General features: G+C 40.3%; 1 protein-coding gene across 1 annotated transcript in view; it reads left to right on the plus strand.

Moving 5' to 3' along the window:
- Positions 1-26782, plus strand: part of dpy (fibrillin-like protein dumpy) — a 166973-nt gene that overhangs the window by 109229 nt on the left and 30962 nt on the right. The window contains exons 57-86 of the mRNA XM_025300206.1: positions 1986-2294; positions 2417-2728; positions 3223-3540; positions 3781-4410; positions 4492-4806; positions 6346-6657; positions 6782-7087; positions 7374-7691; positions 9241-9564; positions 9880-10188; positions 11934-12269; positions 15720-16022; positions 16276-16581; positions 16971-17288; positions 17576-17896; positions 19630-19938; positions 20313-20639; positions 20724-21029; positions 21209-21514; positions 21663-21980; positions 22180-22506; positions 22580-22894; positions 23165-23488; positions 23569-23874; positions 23952-24260; positions 24338-24655; positions 24757-25074; positions 25529-25840; positions 25945-26274; positions 26390-26695. Of these exons, the coding sequence (XP_025155991.1) occupies positions 1986-2294; positions 2417-2728; positions 3223-3540; positions 3781-4410; positions 4492-4806; positions 6346-6657; positions 6782-7087; positions 7374-7691; positions 9241-9564; positions 9880-10188; positions 11934-12269; positions 15720-16022; positions 16276-16581; positions 16971-17288; positions 17576-17896; positions 19630-19938; positions 20313-20639; positions 20724-21029; positions 21209-21514; positions 21663-21980; positions 22180-22506; positions 22580-22894; positions 23165-23488; positions 23569-23874; positions 23952-24260; positions 24338-24655; positions 24757-25074; positions 25529-25840; positions 25945-26274; positions 26390-26695 (9768 nt within the window). The remainder of the gene's footprint in view (positions 1-1985; positions 2295-2416; positions 2729-3222; positions 3541-3780; positions 4411-4491; positions 4807-6345; positions 6658-6781; positions 7088-7373; positions 7692-9240; positions 9565-9879; positions 10189-11933; positions 12270-15719; positions 16023-16275; positions 16582-16970; positions 17289-17575; positions 17897-19629; positions 19939-20312; positions 20640-20723; positions 21030-21208; positions 21515-21662; positions 21981-22179; positions 22507-22579; positions 22895-23164; positions 23489-23568; positions 23875-23951; positions 24261-24337; positions 24656-24756; positions 25075-25528; positions 25841-25944; positions 26275-26389; positions 26696-26782) is intronic.

Genomic DNA, 26782 nt, shown 5'->3' on the forward strand with positions numbered 1-26782 from the left:
GTTAGAGCGTCAATGGTGCAATAGTGCGCGCGTGCCAGTGGTCAAGAAATCTATATTTTGAATAAAATATAATGTTTAGTAATTAGTCTTTTATTCTTCATTTTTCAGAATATTTCAAGTTTGCAGTGGACGACAATATATATAAATGAAAGTATGTTTTCGTGAAATCCTTGTTTATTCATTGTATTCTCATTTAATAACTTGTAAATGAGGTATTAATTGAATAACTAAATAGACTAAATATACTTTCATTTGACTGTTACACATTCATTTTGATGGTGTTCCATCAATTGGGTGTAATACTCGAATAAAGATATACACTATATATATACTCACTCTGCAAATAGTAAAAACGTTAGGTATTAAATACATAACATATATGTTTAATGTCATAGTTTTTGAGTAGGACATTAAACATATGTATTTAATACCTAATGTTTACTATTTGCGCAATGGGTGTATACCAGGTGTTTCAGACCATCCGGGTCACCCGATTTCTTCGTTAACGCGACATTTTAGAGAAAAATATTTCAGACAAAAGTTGTAGGATTTCGAAGGATCTATTTACTGACGCTATGAATTTGACCTTGGGCTAACCTTGAAAAGTCCAGTCAAGATCAATATAAAAATCTTAAATGGATACCCAAATTTTTATTACATTATCCTTTTTTAGCAGTTAATTTGAACAACTTTTGTCTGAAATATTTTTTTATTTACCTAATATTTTTTGAGACATTGAAGGAAACATTGAAGGAAAACTTGATAACTTCTTCAATATTTAACTCACGATATCTCGCTAACTATTTGTCAGAGGAAAAAGTGGTACTAGACTTTTTTGCTCTATTTAGTCTTAAGAATATATTGTTACAATAGTGCACTGAATTTGGTTAATTTGATAATTTTGAAATTTCCAAAAATCAGTTAGCAAGTTAATAAAAGTCAGGGCGCTATTGGAACAATATATTCTTGAGACTAAATAGAGTAAAATAGTCTAGTCACTTTTTCTTCTGACAAATAGTTAGCGAGATATCGTGAATTAAATATTGAAAAAGTTATCAAGTTTTCCTTAAATATCTCAAAATATATTAGGTAAATAAAAAAATGTTTCAAACAAAAGTTATTCAAATTAATTGCTAGAAAAAGATGATGTAATAAAAAATTGGGATATCCTTTTAAGATTTTTATGTTGATCTTGACTGAACTTTTCAAGGTTATCCCAAGGTTAAATTCATAGCGTCAGTAAATAGATCCTTTGAGGCCCTATAACTTTGTCTGAAATATTTTTCTCTAAAATGTCGCGTTAACGAAGAAATCGGGTGACCCGGATGATCTGAAACACCCGGTATATACCCTCATTCAAGTATTACACCTCATTCGAGTATTACAGTTGATGGTTAACTCTACAATTACACTGAAAACGAACACCATCAAAATGAATATATATACAATTAAATGAAAGTATATTTAGCCTATTTATTTATTCGATCAATAGCTTATTTTTAAGTTCTTAAGTGAAAACAACAAATAAACAAAGATTTCACGAACATATGCTTTCATTTGTGTGTAGTGCTGTCTATTGCAAAATTTAGTGCATTTAATTTCAGGGATTCCTTTTCAGGGTTTTATTTGGGTGTTATTTTTAGTTTTCTTGGGTGTTATTTTGAGGGTTTCCGTTGAGCGTTAACTCTCATTTGGGTGTAACCTTCAATTGCTGATCCGAAATTACAGCTAATTTGAGTATTTTTTCGGTGTATAACACTCAAAATTGAGCGTTTATTCGATGTATAACACTCAAAGTTGAGCGCTTTTTATCGGTGTTTAACACCCAAAGTTAAGCGTTTCTTGAGTGTCAACACTAAAAATTGAGGGTTTTTTTTTCATAAAGTATGATTAATTGCTCATTTAATTTTGTTTCAATTATAATATTTCGGTTACAATATTTGAATTGCAGCATTTGCATCTGTAATATTTATTTTCTCTTTTAGTCACAATAGCACCGTCCACCGATCCTTGCGCTCAATCTCCTTGCGGCCCGAACGCAATATGCGACAATGGTGAATGTAGATGTCTGCCCGAATATATCGGCAACCCCTACGAGGCCTGCCGTCCGGAATGCATTCTGAACTCTGAGTGTCCTCGCGACAAAACATGCCTGAAGAACAAATGCCAAGATCCTTGCCCCGGAATTTGCGGTCAAAACGCGCAATGCGATGTAGTGAACCATATTCCCGTCTGTTCCTGTCCATCTGGATACGTAGGTGATCCTTTCGTCAGCTGTCGCGTGCAGCCTACAGGTATGCAAGAGCATTCTCCAGACGTTCCTTGAAATTGCTTTGTTTGGTATTGTCGTTATGAATAATTTTAAAATCGCATTGTTTTGATCGCAAAATTAATTTTTGTCTCACGTGTGTCGCAGTGCCACTACCTCAGAGGGATCCATGTACACCTTCGCCTTGCGGACCGAACAGTCAATGTCGCAATATCGAGGATCACGCCGTATGCTCTTGCCTCCGCGGATATCTCGGCTCTCCACCGTCCTGCAGACCGGAATGTCTCGTTAGCTCTGAGTGTCCACCGACGAGAGCCTGCGTCAATAAAAAGTGCACGGATCCATGCTTGGGCTCCTGCGGCCTGAACGCAAGGTGCGAAGTGATCAACCATTCGCCAATATGCAGCTGCTTACCTGGACAGACTGGAGATCCGTTCAAGAGTTGTTACGACATGCCAAGTAAGAGGAATCTAACATATAATCATAAAGAAAATTGTAACATCAATGTCGGTAATATTAATTAATCCTTTGTGTAAACATATTTTCTATCTGACGGATTTTTGTAAAATTTTACATATCTATGTTCTTTTGAATTGCTGATTACAAATCTGAAGTCAGATTGCAAAATTCTTTATTTGTTTATAAATAATTAGAAATGAACAATCAGATATAAATCCATGAGAAACATATAAAGTGAGTGTTAATATAGAAAAATGTGAGATCATACTTATTTCACTTATTAAACTGTACATCATAAAAATGAAAAAGAAAAAGGTAGTAAGTATACTTATTATTGCTATACAAAGGATTAATTGATGTTCGAAGTTTCATATAATTTTAATGTCAAATTCAGAAACGTTAGTTAGCACTAGCGCACTATTAGCATAATCGTTGAAAATTATAATGAGTGGAAAAGAGATGTATTTTTAAATGATCAAATCTGGATGTTTCAGTACCGCCAGAGCCGAAAGATCAGGGTGATCCTTGCAATCCTTCACCGTGCGGGCCAAACGCTCAATGTCAGAACGCAAACGGACAACCATCGTGTTCGTGTCTACCCACGTATATCGGCACTCCGCCAGCGTGTCGGCCCGAATGCTTAATCAACCCTGATTGCCCTCCGGAAAAATCCTGCATAAACATGAAGTGCAAGGATCCCTGCCCAGGATCCTGCGGTGACAACGCAGAGTGCAAGGTGGTGAATCACGCAGTCACTTGTTCCTGCAAGATCGGATACACGGGCAATCCGTTTGTGCAATGCGTGCTGGAAGGTACGTGTGTTACTTGTTATCGTTCTTTAAGTTAATCTTGAAATATTTTGCTTTCTCCACAATGAATTACTTTTCATCTTTATTTTTTCCTATCTCCATTTTCTCTTTATTTTTATATCTCTATTTTTTTTCATTTTATTTTTATTTTTTCAATTCTATTTTTTCTTTATTTTTTTATCTTTATATTTTATCTTCGTTTAACTTTTTTTATCTTACTTGACCGAATGTTTCTTTTTGCAGAGGAAACGATCAATCCCTGCGAGCCTTCGCCATGCGGAGCCAATGCGATATGTCAGCAACGGGATAACGCGGGTGCCTGTATCTGCATCGACGATTACCACGGCAATCCTTATGAAGGCTGTCAACCCGAGTGCGTTCTCAGCGCGGATTGTCCGACAAACAAAGCCTGCGTACGTAACAAGTGCAAGGATCCTTGTCCGGGCGTGTGCGGCGTTCGTGCGCAGTGTTCGGTCATTAATCACATCCCCACGTGCACCTGCGAGCCTGGTTATATCGGAGATCCGTTCACTATTTGCACCCTTCAACCGGAAGTGGAAACGGAGCCGACTGTCCGCGACCCATGCTCGCCGACACCTTGTGGACCGAATAGCCTATGCCGCGCAGTGAACAATCAAGCCGTGTGCACGTGTCAGGAGTCCTTCGCGGGTACTCCACCGAATTGTAAGCCGGAATGCGTCGTCAACTCGGAGTGTCCACAAAACAGAGCGTGCTACAAGTACAAATGCACGGATCCATGCCCGGGCACTTGCGGCGTGGAAGCCAATTGTCGCGTCATCAATCACAATCCTCTTTGCAGCTGCCCGCAAGGGAAGACAGGCGATCCCTTCTCCAGATGTTTCCCTGAACCAGGTAATTAATTCAAATGAAAAATTAGAAAAATTTACGCAATTATTTTTATTTCGACTTGTAAATTATTATTATATTTTGCAGTTGTGCCAATGCCACCGGCGGACCCCTGCTTTCCCAGTCCGTGTGGACTTTACGCGGAGTGCAAAGTCGTCAATGGCCAAGCCGCGTGCAGCTGCTTGAAGAACTACATAGGCCTACCACCGAATTGCCGTGCGGAATGTGTGGTCAATACAGATTGTCCGTCGGATCAAGCCTGCATCTCAGAGAAGTGTCGAGATCCTTGCATCGGTTCCTGCGGCCAAAATGCCGATTGCCGCGTTCAGAATCATATACCAGTCTGCTTATGTCAACCTGGATACTCTGGCGATCCTTTCACGTTGTGTACATTAATCATAGGTGCGTATTTTTATCAAATTTCTCAGAATAATTCTATTTGTATTGTATTTTAAACATAATGATCTTCTATCAGTAATATTTGTGAATTAATAATTATTAGGAGGTTGAATTAATTCTGGTCTTATTTTGACAATTTTTTATTTTTATTTTAAAGAAATTGTTAAATTTACATTAATTAAAATATTTCCCGTCGTTAGCTGTGACTTTTTCTCATCTTTCTGGCAACATAGCGATTCTGTGACGATAGAACGATCTGTCTTCCGAAGCAATCCAATCTGATACCCTTTCTTGCACATTCTCGTAATTATTGAAATGTATATCTGTCAAAGCGTGTTGCATTGATCGGAATAGATGGTAATCAGATAGTGCTAAGTCTGGAGAGTACGCTGGATGTGAGAAGATTTACCATTCGAGCTCTAACAATGTTTGTTTAATGATTGAAGCAACGTGTGGACGAGTATTATCATGTAAAAGAATCATTTTGCGTTTATTGCTGACTATCGCTGGCCTTTCTTGCAACAATTCATTATTCAATTTATTGCTGATATCGCTCCCCCGTAACTGTTTTATTCGGTTTTAGAAACTCCTAGCACACCACACCTTCCATATCTCACCAAATACAGAGCATTGCTTTGTAACTGTAAATGTTCCATTTTGGTGTCGATGTTGATGGTTTTCCTGAATCAATCCATAATTTTTTGCGCTTTGGATTATCAAAATAAATCCACTTTTCGTCTCTACAATTTACAATCTACAAAAAACTCTTTTTTCTGTCTGGCAAGTATAGACATGGCGATATACAAACACCTTGCAATGGCACTTTCACTCAATTTATGTGAGACGCATTTTTCTTCCTTTTGAATTTTTCCCATAGCGTGTAGACGTTTAGAAATTGTTGATTAATCAACGTTGAGTTATTCAGCTAATTGTTTTTCCGTTTGAGCAGTGTTTTCATTCAGTAATGCTTGTAATTCAGAATCTTCGAATTTTTTTTAGTTAACCAGTACTTTTGAATCGTTGAAACCAAAATTTACAGTTGGAATACGATAGAACTTGATCACTATAAGTTGTAACAAGCATTTCATGAGCTTCAGTTGCCGATTTTTTCAAATAAAAAAAAAATAATGAAAGTCGAAAATATAATTTTGTACGATTCATTTTACAGACATTTTACGTACAGACGCATATAAACAATGACATTATCAGTAATAATAGCGCGCTAACTATCATATCAAAGAAATGTCAAATATTTTAGTGTTGCCAGATTTCAACATTTGTCCTAACTGTTGACTTGTTACTAAAGCCATCTACTGCTAGAGACCAGAACTAATTCAACCTTTTAATGTCATATTAGATGATTAAAGAAAGAAAATGTCAAAGTTAAATGACCATTAGCTCTTTAATGAATTCTTCATTTAGCTATTTATTTATTACAGTAGAAATTAAAATATTTTAAATTATATGATCATTTTATCTTAAAATAATAGAAAATTATTTATTATGTATGAACTCGTATTATATGTGAAATCGTTATTACAGAACAACCAAAGGTTCCCGAGGATCTCTGCAATCCGTCACCTTGTGGACCTAACGCTGTCTGTAACGAAGGCGTATGCACGTGCCTTTCTAATTATTTCGGAGACCCATATTCGTATTGTAGGCCGGAATGCACAATGAATTCTGATTGTCCTCGCATCAAAACATGCATCAATCAGAACTGCGTGGATCCTTGCCCAGGCACGTGTGGTCGTGATGCGCGTTGCGACGTGGTCAATCATGTACCAATGTGCAGCTGTCCAGCCGGTTATACTGGAAATCCGTTCCTTCTGTGCCGATCATTCATACCGGATGGTGAGTTTAAAAGTATTATTTTCATTTGTATTCTCAATTACTTTTTTTTCCAATATCTAGTTTGGCATTGGTAATCAACGATCAATATTGCTTGCATTGAATGTCAATTGCGTTTTAATTGCAGACAGTATCAAGCAACCTTGTACACCTTCGCCTTGTGGGCCAAACAGCGTCTGCAAAGTTGTAAACGATCATGCTGTCTGTTCCTGCCAGCCTGGCTTAGTCGGTAGTCCACCCGCCTGCAAGCCAGAATGCGTCGTCAGTGCGGACTGCCCATTGACACAAGCATGTCTGAATAACAAATGTCAAGATCCGTGTCCAGGCACCTGCGGACAGAACACTAATTGCCAAGTAGTCAATCACAATCCAATATGCAGTTGTGCTGAGTCTTACACGGGCGATCCCTTCACCATATGTTATCCGCAACCGAGTAAGTTCTGTGTATTCTCCTTTTCACAACAATAGTGAAATCAATATTTTAAGATAAAATTTATTAACTACATACAATCTATAAAATTCAAGGGAAAAGAAACAGCGCAAATTGGTAGGGAAAAGTTTACATTGTTTTATATTGTTTAAGATTCGTCCTTTTTAATTTCTGTATTCTTAACAAGGAAAGCTGTTTCTCTATATAGTCACTAAATTTTATTCTACTAAATGTTATTTTTATTCTCACTAAATGCAAGATCGCACACTTATTAACCATACGTCTGCAGAAACACCGCCAGTGCCGACGAATCCGTGCCAACCGTCGCCTTGTGGTCCCAACGCGGAATGTCAAGTGAGGGGTGATAGTCCCGCGTGTTCGTGCATCGAGAATTACGTTGGCCTGCCGCCGAATTGCAGGCCGGAGTGCACGATTAACCCGGAGTGTCCGCCGCAGTTAGCATGTATGCAGCAAAAATGTCGCGATCCATGTGTCGGTTTGTGCGGTCTGAATGCTCAGTGTTCGGTAGTGAATCATCATGCGGTTTGCGCGTGCATCGCCGGGTACACCGGAAATCCGTTCAGCGCCTGTCAACAAACACCTGAGGGTGAGTACACGCTGACTTTTCTCCTCTCTTTTTACGCATTACAATCCCGACCCCGCGAAAATGCCGCCTTTTGCATGTAGGCGCAGCAGGTAAGTGCTTTCATCCTCACATACGATGTGATCAATGATAATAATATAAGATGGTAGATTCAAAAGTAAAATTTCCTCAACGTGATTCTTCGACGTTATTCGATGTCTCGTGTTTTTAATTTTCAAAATCTCGAGAGTTATTGAAATTAGTTTGCATCCTATCATTGCCCAAGTTTCAAAATTTTCCGAAAACTATGTTACGCCAAACATAGTTGAATATCAAAACCTTGATTATTTAATGAGATTATTTAATGAGTACCACCGTCCTGTTATTATCATCAGACACATGTTTCTATGTAGTTTTAGAAGCGCGTCAGAGTGAGACGCGTCCTAACAGAAAGCTTGTTGAGGAAGATTAATTGTGTGAGAATGCGTGTGTGACAAAGCATTGTCGCAATTGAGTCCCTAAAGAAGAGAGGGTGATGTTCCAACACATACGTGAGGTGATGGGGCCTATAGTTATTAGGCTCATAATTGCACTCATCCTCGATTAAAAGTCAATAACCATCGATGTAACGTACATATGTCTCGAGTCCCTATGATTAACAGAAAAGACGAAGCGGCACGCACTCACCCCTATGCCTGAACGTTACTGACCCGTACCCAAACCCGACTTTGACTCAACCCGATGTAGAAGAGATCAAGTAGCGGTAGATAATCACGCAAAACTGGTGGCGGGGGCCTATGAGTCGATAGGCTCTTGGCGCTGCACTCATCCCTAATCGACACACTAAGTGTAACTAAACGATACAACTCTCCAGAAAATTCCTGCGATTAATTGCCAAGACGTTTGCTGCACGCATAGTCCAATCAAAGCGAACCCGTCGTACGATTCACTCACATATGTAAGAGCACCATGACCTTGGCATACGCTGCGGACCTCCCAGTAATCATGCTACTCGCACCGTTCTCGAACAGAGCGATATCGAAACGCTATCATCGCCGTAAAGAACGCAACTCCCTACCTTGAGAAGTAACAAACCCGACGAGAGTAAAGCACACCTCGCCCACTCGCAACGCAAATCCCAAGATAAGATAACAATCCCGTCCCCGACAAGTAATAATATTCTCACTAGTTGCCAAAGACCCTAACAAAAAGAGCTGTCAGCTACCGTGAGCCGTAATTTGTAATTAACTCGATTAATCGACTCGATCAAAGATCGTACACGCTTGCCAAACGAGATGATTTCAAGAATCGCCGCTGTGGAACACGTTATCCGTTGAAACTAAAACCCCCAGACGCACACGAAATATCCGTCTACGACGATAACTGGCACTAAAAATCACTTAGAACAATTATGTCGCACTATCATACGAGGCTTGCTGCTTAGCAGGATCTGATCGAAAGAGTGATGCGAGAATGTGAAAGAAAGAATGAGAAAGAAGGAGAGTAATAGACGCGATAATTAGGGAATTGCATGCACGATTAAGTTTAAGTGAAATTTCTCTTTCCATGTCAGATACGCTCGTAGATATTAGAAAACCATGCGAGCCTTCCCCATGCGGTATAAACGCAATTTGCCGCGAGAACAATGGCGTCGGCTCATGCACCTGTCCACCGGACTACTTAGGCGACCCCTACACGGAATGCAGACCCGAGTGCACGCAAAATTCCGACTGTTCGACGAGAATGTCATGCGTCGCCCTGAAATGCAGAGATCCTTGCCCAGGCACATGCGGAATGAACGCCCAGTGCCAAGCGGTTAATCATCTGCCGATGTGCACTTGCATTCCTGGCTATACCGGCAATCCCTTCACGTACTGTTCCCCGATAGTCGAGACCCGTAAGCCTCATCAATTAATGACCACGTTCGGAAGGAAAGGAGAAATTCAATTAACTTATCAAATTTACTCATGCATCAAACTAGTCTTCGCATCTTTTTTACTAAACTTTTCAATATAAATCGGTATCGATTGCGATAGTATTTTTCTACATTGATATTTCTTTTTTATTTGTATTTTTTCTACGGTAGTCGTTATTGTGTGTGGACGAAATATGTCGATTGAAATTCGCGGAAAAGCAGTCGTTCTTCAGCACCATACGAGGTGTAGAGTTTACGGAAAACTATGCGCGCGTAATGATACTTTTCTCTACGCAGCCCTCCCAGAGACAGACCCATGCAGTCCATCCCCATGTGGACCGAACAGTAAGTGTCAGAATACAAACGGTCTCGCCGTGTGCACCTGTCTCCCGAACTTTATCAGCAGCCCTCCCAACTGCCGAGCTGAATGCGTGGTGAACAGCCAATGTCCCCTGGAGCTCGCATGCATCAATCAGAAATGCGCATCACCCTGCCCGGACCCCTGCGGAATAAACACTCAATGCAAAGTTATCAATCACAGTCCTATCTGCGTCTGCAAGCTCAGTTTTACCGGGGATCCCTTCACGAGGTGTTTCCCTGCACCACGTAAGAATAACTTTATCTTTTTATCGGCTTTACCGTTTATCATTCAGTCCACACGATTTATTCGTGACTATTAAGGCCGATTCAGAATAGGTTGCAAACACCCAGTTGCGAGTTGTGAAGGATAGCAACTACTAGCTGCAAAGTGCTATTTCTGGTTATGAGAAACAGTCGCGGTTGCTAAAAGAGAGTTGTCCAACTTTTAACTTCTTGGTGACAGTAACTGGCAATCGCAACATCAGAGCTAATCAAGTATCGAGTTCAGGAAAAGCGCGAAAAATGAAACACGATATCATAGATAAAGGTTGTGTGATATAAATGATGTAGTATAATTTTTGATAGTTTTGTAGATACTTATATGTGTGTGTATTCTATTATTTGTAAAAAAATGGATACTGAAAAGCAATATGAGTTGGATGCTTGAAGCAGTTGAAGAAGAGTGAGATGAGTTCGAAATACGATCACTAATCGTACATATAAAGACGAATCAATTCCTAATTAAACCATTAAGACTCATTCTTAGACCAGTAGAGATATGAAAAAAGTAACTATTGGGTTTCTGGCATGGGTCCTAGCAATGATTATTGGTGCTTCAAATTAGTTGAAAAAACATTTTTTTAAACAAATTGTTGTAAACAAATTAAGAAAAATTAATTTTTCCGAAAAACTAATCACACCAATCGATTCTATGGGAAAAATCATCAAAAAAACATATGTTACATTTCCGATTTTTTGCTTCATTTATTGTTAAAAAATTACAATCTCTATACGGATGTACTCGCTCCAATCCATGCCTACAAAATTAATTTTTCTTCATTGTTTGTTTACAACAATTTGTTAAAAAAAATTTTTTTCAATCAATTTGAAGCACTAATAATCATTGCTATGACCCATGCCAGAAACCCAATAGTTATTTTTTTCATATCTCTACTGGTTTAAGGATGAGCCCTAGTGGGTTAATAAAATTGAACCAAATTTTAGGAACAAAGAAAAAAGATGGTGCTTGGAAAATTATTGCTATGTTACTCAATAAAATAGGTATCTCTTTTTTATGTACCATCTTTAAGTAAAAATTGAGGTTAGTTTTCATTCATAGCCTCAATACAGCCTCAAGACTGTATTTTCAGGCATCAAATAATTTTATTTATTTCTTATTGTATTAATGTTATTATCTTATTAAAGCGACTTTCATTAAACTTCGATTAATTGGCAGAAATAGCCAATATTATCTGACTATTCTAACTAATTATCGATAAAATTAATGGACAACGAGGAAGCGAATATTAAATTTTCTGATTGCCTATTTCTTCACAACTTGCAACTCTTGACATCTATATGTAGATTAGGCGTTGCAATGATTTACAATTTGCAATTGACAACTTTCCACTCCGTAACTCGCAACTGAGCGTTGCGATTTATCCTGGACTGGCCCTTAATCTCTTACGATGCATTTAACCGATCGTTTCACTTCGAAATCGTCGAAACTGAGCGACATTATCGAGAACGTCGTTCGATTCAATTCGACGTATAACCACGTCAGGATATCATTTTGCCTCTCCTCATGATGTTATCATCTACCGTACGCATGTACGATATATGCGATATATGCGTACGTTACACTCATCTCATCAGCTTCTTACGTCAGCTTCTCACTGTCACCCTCATGATCGCGATTAATTTATACTTTAATCAGATGAGGCTGTCTCCGAAAACTTTGTTACACGTCACATTCATTAATCGAATTTCAGAATCGCCGTTGCCGGATTATCCCGTGATACCCCAAGACCCATGCATACCGTCCCCATGCGGTTTGTATGCGGAGTGCAGGAATACTGGTGGCACAGCCTCCTGCTCTTGCCTGCCGACTTACAAAGGCTCGCCGCCAAATTGCCGTCCCGAGTGTCGTGTGAATTCTGATTGTCCGATGAATTTCGCTTGCAGCAATGAAAAGTGCAGAGATCCCTGTTTAGGCTCGTGCAGCATCACTTCCTTGTGCAGCGTGTACAATCATGTACCCGTGTGCACCTGTCCCGAAGGATACACTGGCGATCCCTTCAATAATTGCTATCCCAGACCGATCACAAGTAAGAGATCCCCTACGAACGAAATCGCCGACGATTCTCCTCAGAGAAAGAGTTTCGCGAATTATAACGCACGACGTCAACGACATTCGATTGAAAACATATCTTTGCCATGTAGGCATAGATATTGGCATATCTACATTTTAAATCTAAGTGTGTTATTTTGGCTGAAGTTCTTTTTGTACGCTTTTTGCTGTCTCAAGTCATTTAAAAAGTCATTTGAAACGTTTAAATATAGGATAAATATAGGTAAGAAGGCCATAGCTTTTTAAAATGCAAAAAAATATATTTTTATATTTGTTATTCCTTAACATAAAAGTATTATTAACAATGATAAAATGGCCAATCATAAATTATTTACCACTCGTACGAGTAATAAAATTATTGAGCATCAATGATTTATCACTGGCCAATTTATCATTGTCCGTATTTTTCTGCTTTTTTTAATAGCGCTTGGTGTATTATTTCACTTAGTATGTGATATTATCGAACTTATAAGGAGAAAATATTACATAAAAATTTTATGTTATTCAAATATTACAACATAAATATTGGCTATCTTACCTGATTTTTTAGGAAAAGATGGCCATAGCATTATAGGACAATTGATCATATTATAGATATTTTATATTAAATGTACCTAACATTTTGTAAAATGATAAAAAAACCATTTGTTTTATAGAACGGTATTGATTATAGGTGGAAAACTATGTTTTCAAGCTGTTAACTCAATGATATTACCGGTAATTATCGATAGTTTACCGAAAACATTACAAATTATCGATTATTGACTGCGTGGCATATAGATAGTTTTCCGCCTGCTGCACTGATGCTAATATACGTCGATTATATTGGCCAACTTATTTTGAAAAAAGTGAACCATTTTATTTAAACTGTGAGGAATAGACGGTCATAATATTTATAAAACAAATAGTAAAAACTGAAATCAAAATTATATGTCATATTACAATTTACATACCTTCGTTGTGTCGAACGTTGACTTAAGACTTTACTTAACTGTAATTTATTCGACGGCGAAATGGTTTTTAATAAATATATGAAAAACTTTGCAGGCGCAGTCGAAAGTAAAAATATGATACAATATTTACAACATTGTTATTTTGAATTGTATGAACTACTATAAATATCAATTATCTTTGAGAATTACCACGCACTATTTAGCAATTATTAGAGAAATTATAGTCCATGACTATCTTTTCCATATGGTCATCATCCAAGTTTGTTTTATTGAACATGTTATACGTATCAAATGTTTTAATTGATACGACTTAAAAAGAACTTTGGCTAAATTACACATTTATGCGTATAAAAATAACACATTTAAGGGGAGTTTATCAATGCTCAGCTAAAAATGACTGCTATATAACTGAAAGTTAAGAGATAGCTAAGAGTTATTGTTCTAGTCATTTATATGTTAATCCACTGCATTTTTAACTATTAGGTAAGTAACTGTCAGTTAGTTTCGTTTTGACGTGGATTGGCAATATTGTTAGGAAAGTTATGCGTTTCTAATTGGTTATAGGAGATTTACCTTGGTCCGATAATACGACATACATCATACGATATCCAATAGGAGAGTAGCTTTCTGATAGAGATTCTTCTCTGAAAAGCTGTTCTCCTAAATATTGGATGCTGTGTCCTCCATTACTTTATATTCTTCCAACTTAAATGATATACAGGATATCACAGACCATCCGTATTACTTGATTTTTTCGTAAACGCGACATTTTAAGGAGAAACATTTCAGACAAAAGTTATATGGTTTCAAGGGGGACATAAAACAATTATATCAGTTTGTTTACAGACAGACAGTTTGTGTACAGGCGCCATTTTCGACATATTCACTGATCATTACTTTTCTTAAATGGAAACCTCAATTTCTTATTACACCATTTTTTTCTGATAATTAATTCGAATTTTGAACAACTTTTGTCTGAAACATTTTTTTATTTGCCTAATATTTTTTGAAACATTAAAGGAAAACTTGCATTAAAGGATAACTTCCTTAAATATCTAAAAAAATATTAGGCAAATAAAAAAATATTTCAAATAAAAGTTGTTCAAATTAATTGCTAGAAAAGGATGATATAATAAAAAATTGGGGTATCCGTTTAAGATTTTTATGTTGATCTTGACTGGACTTTTCAAGGTTAGCCCAAGGTCAAATTCATAGCGTCAGTAAATAGATCCTTCGAAATCCTACAACTTTTGTCTGAAATATTTTTTCTAAAATGTTGCGTTAACGAAGAAATCGGGTGACCCGGGTGGTCTGAAACGCCTGGTATATTTTATGACTATTTAAACTTCATAACATGTTGGTAATATGCTTGCCGTAAGAAATACGTATTTATTATTCCATACTTTGCAACAAAATATCAGTTTGTATTGCTGATTAATTGGGTCCTCTTGCTGACACAATTGTGGCATGTGTCGCAATGTTCATGACATCAAATAGCTTCTTTTATATGCTGCTAAAACGTTTTTTGCTGAATTCACATCTTTATGTACTTATGTACTTATATACTTATGTACTTATGTACTATTTTAATTCTCGAATTCTCGAATTCAGTCTGTATGCAGACAATATGCCGAAACTGGTCTATCTGATATTATTAAGAATATGAAACAAATACAAAAATGTAATCGAATGCAAAAAAATTGATGGTTGCACATGAAGAAAAAAGGAGGAAACATGAAGGAAAAAATAGAAAATTTATTCAACAGGCAGATGTACAGTATCCATCCGAATATCTATCCGTAGAACTGTCAATGATGTCTTCTATTTGTTCTGGAAGGATCAAAACAATATGTTTTTGCAAACAAAATCTACGAAAAAAATTCAACTCATCCCATCGAAATGATTAATTTTATCTTTTATAATATATGGTCTTCTTTCCCATTTCAAGAAGTCAATGATTTCTTTATTATCGTCAATGAAATCGTTTAAATATCAAGAATAATTAATTATTAAGTAATTGTTATATTGCATGCTCGCGTTGTTTAGAGACTTGTATCAACACAAAAGTGAGATATATTATGTTTTCGCTCAATTCTCTATATACAGACTGCTAAAATCTGTGATGACCATCTGTCAGTTATGTTTAGTAAACAAAAATTTTGCCAGTTACTTTAACAAACACTATAACTAACAGTTCATGCGCAACTGTTAGTTATCCTGCATTGATAAACACATAACTTATAGTTAACACTTAACCATTAGTCAAATTTAACTTAGTTAAGCATTGATAAACCCGCTCTTAATTGTGCAATGTAACCTAATTAAAATCTCTTTACTCATTATGAAATAGATGAGGCACATTTATTTATGTAAAAAGTCGTACGTTTACTTCGTGAAACTTCGTTATATTTTATTCCGGCTCATCGCGACGTTCATTTTTCTACATGTTCCACAACGTAGCAATTCTTTTGCAGCAGCGCCTACAATTATCGATCCCTGCGATTTGAATCCATGCGGATCAAATGCGCGATGCAACAACGGTGTTTGCGTGTGCCTGCCCGAATACCAGGGTGATCCTTATGTGGGTTGCCGACCCGAGTGCATCATGAACATCGACTGCGTTCATGATCGCGCATGCATCCGTAATAAGTGCGCGGATCCTTGCCCCGGCACGTGCGGTCGAAATGCATTGTGCTCAGTGTACAATCACATACCCATATGTACTTGTCCTACTGGAATGGCCGGCAATGCTTTCGTCCAGTGTTCCATTGTCGAAGGTACAGACGCGTCTTGTCACTTTTGAAGCTACGAAAGCGCTTCAGTTACGTTATATCGATAATGATAATCGTAGATCCAACTCTCTTTCAATCGTGTTCCCAAAACATGAATGTTTCTAACAAAGAACATCAATTGGCATTAATATCCATCAATCGAATCACCGTTGCTCTACTATTATTGTTATTGATATCGCGCCCATTGTCTCGCATCACCCCTCCGAGGGCAATGTATAAGATCACGTATCGTATTTAGATACCGTGAAAGGGAACCCTTGTTCACCCTCGCCCTGTGGACCCAACAGTCTCTGCCGAGAGAACAACGGGCAACCAGTGTGCTCCTGCGTCGCCGGATTCCTCGGTGTACCGCCGACGTGCCGGCCAGAATGCACCGTCAGTTCCGAGTGTCCGCTGACCGAGGCTTGCAGCAATCAAAAATGCATAAACCCCTGCCTCGGTACATGCGGAATTCGAGCTACGTGCCAAGTGATCAATCACAATCCTATTTGCAGCTGCCCAGCAGAACTCGACGGAGACCCATTCATTCGATGTGTTCCACGACGTAAGAATTTTTGGCCTTCTTGAACCATTATTAGTCGTAAGGGTCGTTTCGCGCACGAAATGCTAATCTTGAAGATCCTCACGAGAATGACATACGAGTTGAGCAATTTTATTTTAAATTATCACAAGTTGCATGCACACTCTTGGCGTGCGACTCATCAAGAACGAAATTGGCTTCAGTTTTATCACTATTTATTTATTTAACAAGCGCGAGGCATCCCTCATGAAACTTTAACAGAATTTCTACTGCAAATACTCTGCTTGTTTTCGGAAGTCGTTCGATATTTGCAGCGGTTTGTGTATTTTGATCAAAGTAATCGTAAAGCAAGTTCGGTTTAGACTCTCATTTGTTTTCAAGCCTCTCGACAACAGATTTTCTCTTTCCATCAGCGCCCAAGCCTGTGGCACAGACAAACCCTTGTGTGCCATCCCCTTGCGGACCAAATGCTGAGTGTCGGGTTGTAGGCGACAGCCCTTCGTGCTCTTGTCTAGTCGAATTCCTAGGCGTGCCGCCGAACTGTAGGCCGGAGTGCGTCAGCAATAGCGAGTGCCCGTCGCATTTGGCATGTATTAATCAGAAATGCAAAGATCCATGCGAAGGTTCATGCGGCGCCAATGCCGAATGTCGCGTAGTGAGCCATACACCCATGTGCGTTTGTCCCAGTGATTTCACCGGCGATCCATTCACGCAGTGTACAATCAAGCCACGTAAGCACTTACTAGTTTTATCCTCTGTGCGTGCCACGTGTCTGTGAGGAAAACCAGGAAAACTTTTTACTCATCCCAAAACTTTTGTCATTCGTAAAAACGATACGTACCAAAGAAAGAAGATTTGAACTTCAGAGTTGAAGTAACATGTAAAATTCGCGTCAATTTTTATTCGGTCGGACAGTCGTGCTTGATTTTTTTCTTATTCCTGATTTTCTCCTCGAAAAATTACTGTGGAAATCTCTCATTATTTTAAGTATTTTCCAATTTACCCATGTACTTTCCAGCCACACCGATCGCGGTATCGCCCTGTAAACCGTCACCTTGCGGTTTTAATGCCGTCTGCAAAGAACAATATGGCGCCGGATCTTGCTCTTGTTTGGCTGATTATATCGGTAATCCTTACGAAGGATGTCGACCGGAATGCGTTATCGACACGGATTGTATATCCACCCTTGCTTGCATACAATCCAAGTGTCAGGATCCATGCCCCGGCACTTGTGGACAGTTTGCTGAGTGCCAAGTTATTAACCATCGACCCATTTGCACGTGTATTCCCGGTTATAGCGGCAATCCTTTCCAGTACTGTGCTGTGATTCGCGATATTGGTACGATACACGTTTGTAAAACATTATTGATCATCAAACTGAAAGAGCTAGAGAGAAAAGGAATTTATAAGTCTTTTTTTATGGGTTTTATAAGTCTTTAATCTTTACATTTGATAGCAGAAAATTAATAGAATCGAGTTTTATTGAGCCAATAGGTATTTAAATACTTCAATCTTAATTAGGTATATTATATTAAACCAGCTTTAACCTAAAACAAATAACGTCATCAGTTTTGACAGCTAACAACTAATCGTTGACAGTCATCATTTAATAGCTATTGGTTGGAGGGGGGAACTTGTCATTACGAAATGGTAGAAAAGAAAAAAATAAAACAGGCTTTGTCAGAATTGAACCCAGGTCTATCGCTCGATATGCAATTATCCTGTTAATCAAACTATCGTACATTCTTGATGGAAGATGTAGAGTGAAGTATCTTCTATGAAAATGGCTTCTTACAATAATAGATGGAATGAAGATGTCTCTACTCACGGATTATCAATGAAAGCGATTGTGCCTGCTATCATATCATATTAAACTACTATCAAACATCTATGATCAAACATACTTGACTTTTATCGAACCATTATGAAATAACTATCACACCATATTGAACCACCATCATACGATAAACGTATACAATAAATACACTGCTCAAAAAAATTATGGCATAGATAATTTATTGCCGAAAATTGGCCAACTTTGACTGGCGATTAATTCGCGAAAAATTATTGTAGACTAATGACGTTTTTTTTCAAAATGAAGCTTGAAGTCTTTACTTTAAGAATCTCTATTTTTTGCATGCGATGTACCCCTATCCCTGTAACCTTTGACATCTGAGGGCATGTTTGGTATATTGAAAATTGCAAAGTTTGACGGAATGCACGGACGTGGACAATTTTTTTTCTGGGACGCTGTTTGCATCGTCATAAAGTTCAAATTTTTCCCTTCAATTTGAAAAAAAATTTTAGCGTCTGCATTTTTTTTTCAAATTGAAAGGGAAGATTTGAACTTTATGATGATGCAAACAGCATCCCCGAAAAAAAATTGTCCACGTCCATGCATTCCGTCAAACTTTGCAATTTTCAGTATACTAAATATGCCCTCAGTTGTCAAGGGTTACAGGGATAGCGGTGCATCGCATGTAAAAAATAGAGATTCTTAAAGTAAAGACTTCAAGCTTCATTTTGGAAAAAAACGTCATTAGTCTACAATAATTTTTCGCGAATTAATCACCAGTCAAAGTTGGCCAATTTTCGGCAATAAATTATCTATGCTATAATTCTTTTGAGTAGTGTAGTTACACGGCGAGCGAAAGACTCGGATTCGATTCTGATCGAGCCCTGGTTTATTTTTTTTATTCCCTTCACCTCATAGTGTAAGCTGCTTCCCATCTTTCTTACCACCAACAGCCGTCAAATGATGGTTGCCAATGATCAGTTGTTAGCTGTCAAAACCAATAATGTTTGTTATAGATTAGAACTGGCCTAATATGTACATGCTATCATGTTGAATATTATTAACATAAACATATTTTTTGTTAATGTTATCAAAGTTGATTCTTTGCGGAATTGTTCAATTATCTATCTGTTTTAGTTCCATTCACGTCCGTCTGTTGCATTTAGTTCAAATTTCTTTTCTTCTTTCATTGAATTATTAACTTAGACTTATTAAATGTCGTTTTTTTCCTAAAACAGTTTGAAAGTTACATACATTGTTCCTGTCAATTATTGTAGTTGAAACTCCGAAGGATGTCTGTAATCCATCGCCTTGCGGGCCCAACAGTCAGTGTCGCGTTAATAACGATCAAGCGGTCTGCTCTTGTCTGCTGACTTACATCGGTAGTCCACCTGCGTGTCGCCCCGAATGCGTTACGAGCCCGGATTGCTCGCTGACGCTTGCTTGCGTAAATCAAAAATGCCAAGATCCTTGTCCCGGCTCCTGCGGCAAGAACTCAAATTGCAAGGTCGTCAAACACAATCCAATCTGCTCCTGCAGGAATGGCTATACCGGGGATCCATTTACCGTTTGTTTCCAAACGCCTGGTATGAACTTTGACTCTTGTCTAATGACTGTATCTTTTTTTATAATGAATACGTTACCCGGTTTGAATATATTTTTTTATCAAATAAGTAGACTCAGATCTTGATACAGCGTTTATCTCAGAAGTGTGGCAAACTATCCTAAGATTGTTACCTCAAAAGTTTCCTTCGAACTACCAAAAGCATAATGAAAGCAATTCACAATGTCTCAACTTGTCGAGTTCGATTTTTGGCACGATAAAAGATAATTCCTCTTGTCCGAATTTTTACTGGATTGTTGACCAAAGAAATGTTGTAACGAGATCCGAGTGTACTATATTCACAATTAATCAGAAAGTCTCACAGTCTCCAAACTATTGATTGTCGTTGACTTACAGTGAGCCCGCCCGTTATAAGTGACGTCGTGAGAGACCCATGCATACCGTCACCTTGTGGCGCGTTCTCCGAATGTCGCGATATAGGAGGCGTACCGTCGTGTTCTTGTTTGCCGACGTATAGAGGCAGTCCGCCAAATTGCAAGCCAGAATGCACCGTCAATACAGAATGTCCGGCTAATATGGCTTGCATGCAGCAAAAGTGTAGGGATCCTTGTCCAGGCTCGTGCGGTATCCTAGCCGAATGTAGCGTCGTTAATCACGTGCCGATTTGCTCATGTTTGGCCGGCTACACCGGTGACCCGTTCACCAGTTGCACCTTGAACCCAAGTAAGATTCTTTATATCGGTTAATATCACCCTCGTTAACGTTCTCTGACAGCGCATTACTCGTTCTTACACGGTGATATTGTAGCTGTCAGTCCCGTCGAAAAGGATCCATGCGCACTTACACCTTGCGGATCCAATGCACAGTGCGACAGAGGAGTCTGCACTTGTCTAGCGGAGTATTTCGGGGACCCTTACAGCGGCTGTCGACCAGAATGCGTGTTGAACAACGATTGCACGAATACGCGAGCATGTGTGCGAAACAAATGTGTGGACCCTTGTCCAGGTGTTTGCGGCCAAAATGCTGTGTGCAATGTGTACAATCACGTGCCCATGTGCAGTTGCCCCGCAGGCATGGATGGAAACGCTTTCGTTTTATGCTCTCCCGTTCCAGGTATTTTTACGAAATTTTGGAGATGTAACAATCAGTTACAATCAGACATATGTAGTATCCTGTTCAAGATCCCACACGAGGGTCTAAATTTTTGCAATTCGAGAATATTTCAATTATTACAATCAGATTTCTTCAATTTACAATTGAGATTCTTTCTTAATCGCGGGTTGTTATTGCAGCACCCACTACTCGAGACCCATGCAATCCATCTCCATGTGGTCCGAACAGTCAATGTCGACAGAATAATATGCAAGCCGTGTGTAGTTGTATAAGCGGCTTTATTGGAGCGCCGCCGACTTGCAGACCCGAGTGTGTAATCAGCTCGGACTGTGCAAAGAACGAGGCGTGCACCAATCAGAAATGCCAGGATCCTTGTCCCGGAAGTTGCGGACGCAATGCGATCTGCAACGTCATCAATCACAATCCCGTTTGCATATGCCGCGCTGGAATGACCGGGGATCCGTTTATCAATTGCTTCCCAAATCGTAAGAAAATTTTCCTCTTTCCCAAAAATGTCTTTAAACTTGAAACTTCCGCAATTTGTTTCAATTAATTTTTTTGGAAAATTTTTTTTTTAACAAATCTCACTGTTAATGTCAGCGTCGCCTAATTAATGCGTCGTTATCTTTAAAGCTGAGAATCCTTTACCCGTGGTCAATCCTTGTCAACCGTCGCCTTGTGGACCGAATTCGCAATGCCAAGTGGTCAATGACCAACCGTCTTGCTCATGTTTACAAGAATTTATCGGATCACCGCCGAATTGTCGGCATGAGTGCGTCAGCAACGGCGAGTGCTCAAATAAAATGGCCTGTGTCAACCAGAAATGTCGCGATCCATGTGTCGGCGCATGTGGAATCAACGCCGTTTGCAACGTTGTTAGCCATACACCTATGTGCGCGTGCACGACTGGTTACACTGGTGATCCGTTTACGCAATGCTCTCCGCAACAATGTAAGGAAATTATTCATACATAATACTTTTGAAAATTTTACGCTCGTCACATATTACTTTAGAGAACGCTTTTTCGTTTCTGGAAAAAATCTTTAGACGTCAATTTGGATGAATTCGTTATCTTGAATTATTGCGAAATAGAGAATCAAAATTCATCAACGGATATGCTCTTTAATCTGCTATTGTACTCTCATTTTAGTCGACATACAGCCTAGTATACCGACACCGTGCACACCCTCTCCGTGCGGTGCGAATGCAGTCTGCAGAGTCCAGCAGAATGCGGGCTCTTGCACATGTTCGGTCGATTACATCGGTAACCCTTACGAAGGGTGCAGGCCCGAGTGCACGCTCAATTCCGACTGTCCATCCAATCAAGCTTGCATCGGTATGAAGTGTAAAGACCCGTGTCCAGGAACTTGCGGCCAGAACGCGCAGTGTTACGTGATCAATCACGCTCCAACTTGCACTTGCTTCGAACGATATACGGGAAATCCATTTATATTCTGCAATCTTATCGTCGAAACTCGTAAGCGATCGCTCTTAAATTTTCCCGTTACGTATCCGGCCTGATCATAAAGTTAACGTTATCTTTCTTACAGCGGTTGTGTCAGATAATGTCAATCCTTGCGAGCCGTCCCCTTGCGGGCCATATAGTCAATGCAGAGAAAGCAACGGCCAAGCCGTTTGCTCATGCCTTCCGACTTACGTAGGCGCACCGCCTGGTTGTAGACCAGAGTGCACGGTTAGCACGGATTGCGCGACAAATCTCGCCTGTGAGAATAACAAGTGCGTTGATCCATGTCCAAACTCGTGCGGTCAAGGAACGACATGCCGGGTTGTGAATCATAGCCCGATATGCATGTGCAAAGCCGGATTCAGCGGCGATCCATTTACGCGCTGCTCGTTCATTCCACGTAAGCGAGAAGCCAATTTTATCTCATTGAAAATTTTTATTTTTCAGTTTACTATCTTTTGCATTTCAACTAAGTATAGATATCCTGTCCGTTGAGACTGTTTTCTTTCTTCTTTAACGAAGTAACTGTCGCGTTAAAATTTACCTTTCGTATTAATATATTTCAACTGTCGTTATATTTCTATTCAACCGACTACCATAATTAATTTTTATTTGGAGATGATCTTTTGCCAATTTCTCACTGCCAAACTCACTTTATTTGAAATTCTAGCCGTCCCGTTACCAAGTCCACCTTCGGACCCTTGCTTCCCATCTCCGTGCGGGCCTAATTCGCAATGTCGCAATGTCAACGGTTACCCGTCGTGCTCTTGTATGATTAATTACATCGGTAGTCCACCGAACTGTCGGCCTGAATGCGTCATACCTGCCGATTGTCCGAGTAATCAGGCTTGCATTCGCGAAAAGTGTCAGGACCCCTGTCCAGGCTCTTGCGGTCTGTACGCCGATTGTACCGTTCACAACCACATCCCAACCTGCAGATGCATAGAAGGTTACACTGGCGATCCATTTATCGGTTGTCAACCTGTACCAATCAGTAAGTTCCGAAATCCTCACGATTAATTGCAAGCATACTTCTCACCGGGGCGTGAACTGAATTTATAATCGTTTTCATAGAAGTCGAAGAGCCAGTGATCGATCCGTGCAGTAAGTCACCTTGCGGATCGAATGCTCGATGCAACAATGGCCTTTGCACTTGCATTCCCGAATACTTCGGCGATCCATATGCCGGTTGTCGACCAGAATGCGTGCTCAGTGCAGACTGCTCGACTGACAAGGCGTGCATACAAAATAAATGCGTAGACCCTTGTCCGGGCACTTGCGGACGAAACAGCCTGTGCAACGTCATTAATCACACGCCGATGTGTAGTTGCCCTCACGGCACCATCGGGAACGCGTTCATTTCTTGCGACGCTATGAAAGGTATAGTAACGACGAAAGTCCCGACATTCGATGAGACTTTGAGAACACGCTGATGTGAGCGTCGCTCTGTCATATAGTTCCGTCGGAAACGAGACCATGCAACCCGAACCCCTGCGGACCTAACAGTATATGCCGGGAGTCGAACGGACACGCCGTATGCACCTGCGCCCCCGAATTCCTTGGCTCACCGCCCCTCTGCCGACCCGAGTGCACCCTTAGCTCTGACTGCCGACAGAACGAAGCTTGCGCCAATCAGAAGTGTAAAGACCCTTGTCCCGGTACATGTGGCATCCAAGCGAGATGCGTGGTCGTCAACCACAATCCTGTGTGTTCATGCCCCGAACGCTACACGGGCGACCCCTTCATCAGATGCACCATGCTAACTAGTAAGAACTATTTAGATTCGTGGCAAAGTTTCGGTACGATCACACTTGCTAAAGAAACGTGTTTTGTTCCTCTCCAGTACCTCCAGTACCGTTGGAGCCTATAAATACATGCCAACCTTCGCCCTGTGGTCCGTACGCTGCGTGCCAGGTCATAAACGATTTGCCCTCCTGTTCATGCCTACCCGAGTATAAAGGTTCGCCCCCGAACTGCCGGCCCGAGTGTATTTCCAATCCCGAGTGCCCCAGCCACCAAAGTTGCGTGCGGCAAAAGTGCAAGGACCCTTGCCCAGGTCTATGTGGGGAGAGTGCGGAGTGCCACGTGGTGCAGCATGTGCCACATTGCGTGTGTTCATACGGTCTCACTGGTGACCCATATACGCGCTGCTCGGTGATACGTAAGAGGAATTTTGAGACTGATTAATTCTACACACTCGACACACAGAACTTCATGCGACGTTTCTTTAACTTTGCCTCCTCCCTTTGCACCTTGTTTTAGCGAGCAAGGTGGAGCCGAAGCCTTCGCCATGCGCGATCTTTGAGTGTGGCGCGAACGCGATATGTAGGGAGCGAGACGGCGTCGCAGTTTGTCAATGCACTTCTAGTTACATTGGCAATCCTTACTTGGCATGCCGACCCGAATGCGTCATTAATCCTGACTGTCCGTCCAATTTGATGTGCGTGAGAAACAAATGCGTGAATCCCTGCGCGGGCATGTGCGGTCGGAACGCCGAATGTTCGGTTGTCAATCATCAACCGATGTGTACGTGCTTACCAGGATACACCGGAGATCCCTTCAGCAATTGTTTCGTAGATCGTAAGTGTCGACCAGACCACCTCAGTTCTTCTTTAGCAAAGATCATTTGTCTTTGATCGAGTTAACTTTGTCACGTTCCTTTTTCTTCGTTAGTGTTTTAGTGGCAGATATCAAAATTTGGGTGAAATGAAAAGTAAAAATAGTCTTTTGGAGTTTAGAGAAATATTGTTTGATTGGTTAAAAAAAATGAGATATTTAACATTCTCAAAGGAACGTACTTTAATTCTCTTGCTCAAACTTATAATTCCCAAAGTTATAATTCTTAAACTTTTGATTTTAACAAACATATTTTGAAGATACCGGCGTCTTAATAATTAACAATTTAATAATTTTGCAAAATGATATTAAGTATTGATGAGCCACTGATTTTGAAACATAATCTCTCGATATTCACTACACTTGAGGATATTTGTGTATTCCCATGTTATATTAACGAATCGAATCTTTCTCCCAGAAATAGTCAAAGACGAAAATGTTTGCTCCCCGTCGCCTTGCGGACCCAACAGCAAATGCAAAGAGGTATCCGGACAGGCGGTCTGCTCGTGTCTGCCAACTTACGTTGGAACTCCACCTGCGTGTAGACCCGAATGCGTCGCTAGCTCAGAATGTCCCTCGCAGTTAGCGTGCAAGGATTATAAATGCGTGAACCCTTGCCCGAGCCCGTGCGGACTTAATACCAATTGCGTGGTCGTTAATCACAGCCCCATCTGCAGTTGTATGCCTAGTTACAGCGGAGATCCTTTCACCATATGTACATCGATTCCACGTAAGATTCTTCGCTGATCTCTTCGTCTTTCGATTAACTCACGATCGACTTAACCCGTTGCACTATCACGATCACGGTCAATCGTAACTCCAAACGTCTTTCAGCTGTGACTCCACCGGGCCCGATAGAGAGAGATCCATGTGTGCCATCCCCGTGCGGTAGTTTCTCCCAATGTAGAAACATCGGCGGCTCGCCCGCGTGTACCTGCTTGGAGAATTACATGGGTCAACCGCCTAATTGCAGACCTGAATGCACCATACACTCAGAGTGCTCGAGTGATAAGGCCTGCGTCAACATGAAGTGCATGGATCCCTGCCTGGGTTCGTGCGGTACCAATGCCCTGTGCTCGGTGATTAACCACATACCCACGTGCAGATGTCCCGAGGGTTACACTGGCAACACGTTCACTCTTTGCGAGTTGTTGCCAGAGACACGTAAGCATTCTTCACCGGCACATTCTTGCGCCTTGAAACCTGGAGACCTGTTATAATTCATGTCCCGTTAAGCGGTAAATACCTCTACGTGAATATACCCGATTGTATTTTGCAGCGGCCCCATCACCAGTCGAAGACGCCTGTGTCCCGTCACCCTGCGGTCCCAACGCGGAATGCTCTGACGGTATCTGTACTTGTCTCCCGGAGTTTCGAGGAGATCCCTTCGTAGGTTGTCGGCCGGAATGCGTTCTGAATACCGATTGCCCCCGTGACAGAGCGTGCATGCGTAACAAGTGCGTGGATCCCTGCCCGGGAGCTTGCGCTATTAACGCTCTATGCACTGTGATCGGTCACGTTCCCATGTGCAGTTGCCCTGGAAATATGACCGGCAACGCGTTCAGCCAATGCACGCCCATACAAGGTATACAGCCGAGAGTCCGTTTACCGCACACTGAAATTGTTATAACTGTCTAATTCGCAATGAGGTGAAATTACGCGAGACGATTAT

Source organism: Harpegnathos saltator, unplaced genomic scaffold (assembly GCF_003227715.2).
Source record: "Harpegnathos saltator strain DR-91 unplaced genomic scaffold, Hsal_v8.6 scaffold333, whole genome shotgun sequence".
NCBI classification, from domain to species: Eukaryota; Metazoa; Arthropoda; class Insecta; order Hymenoptera; family Formicidae; genus Harpegnathos; species Harpegnathos saltator.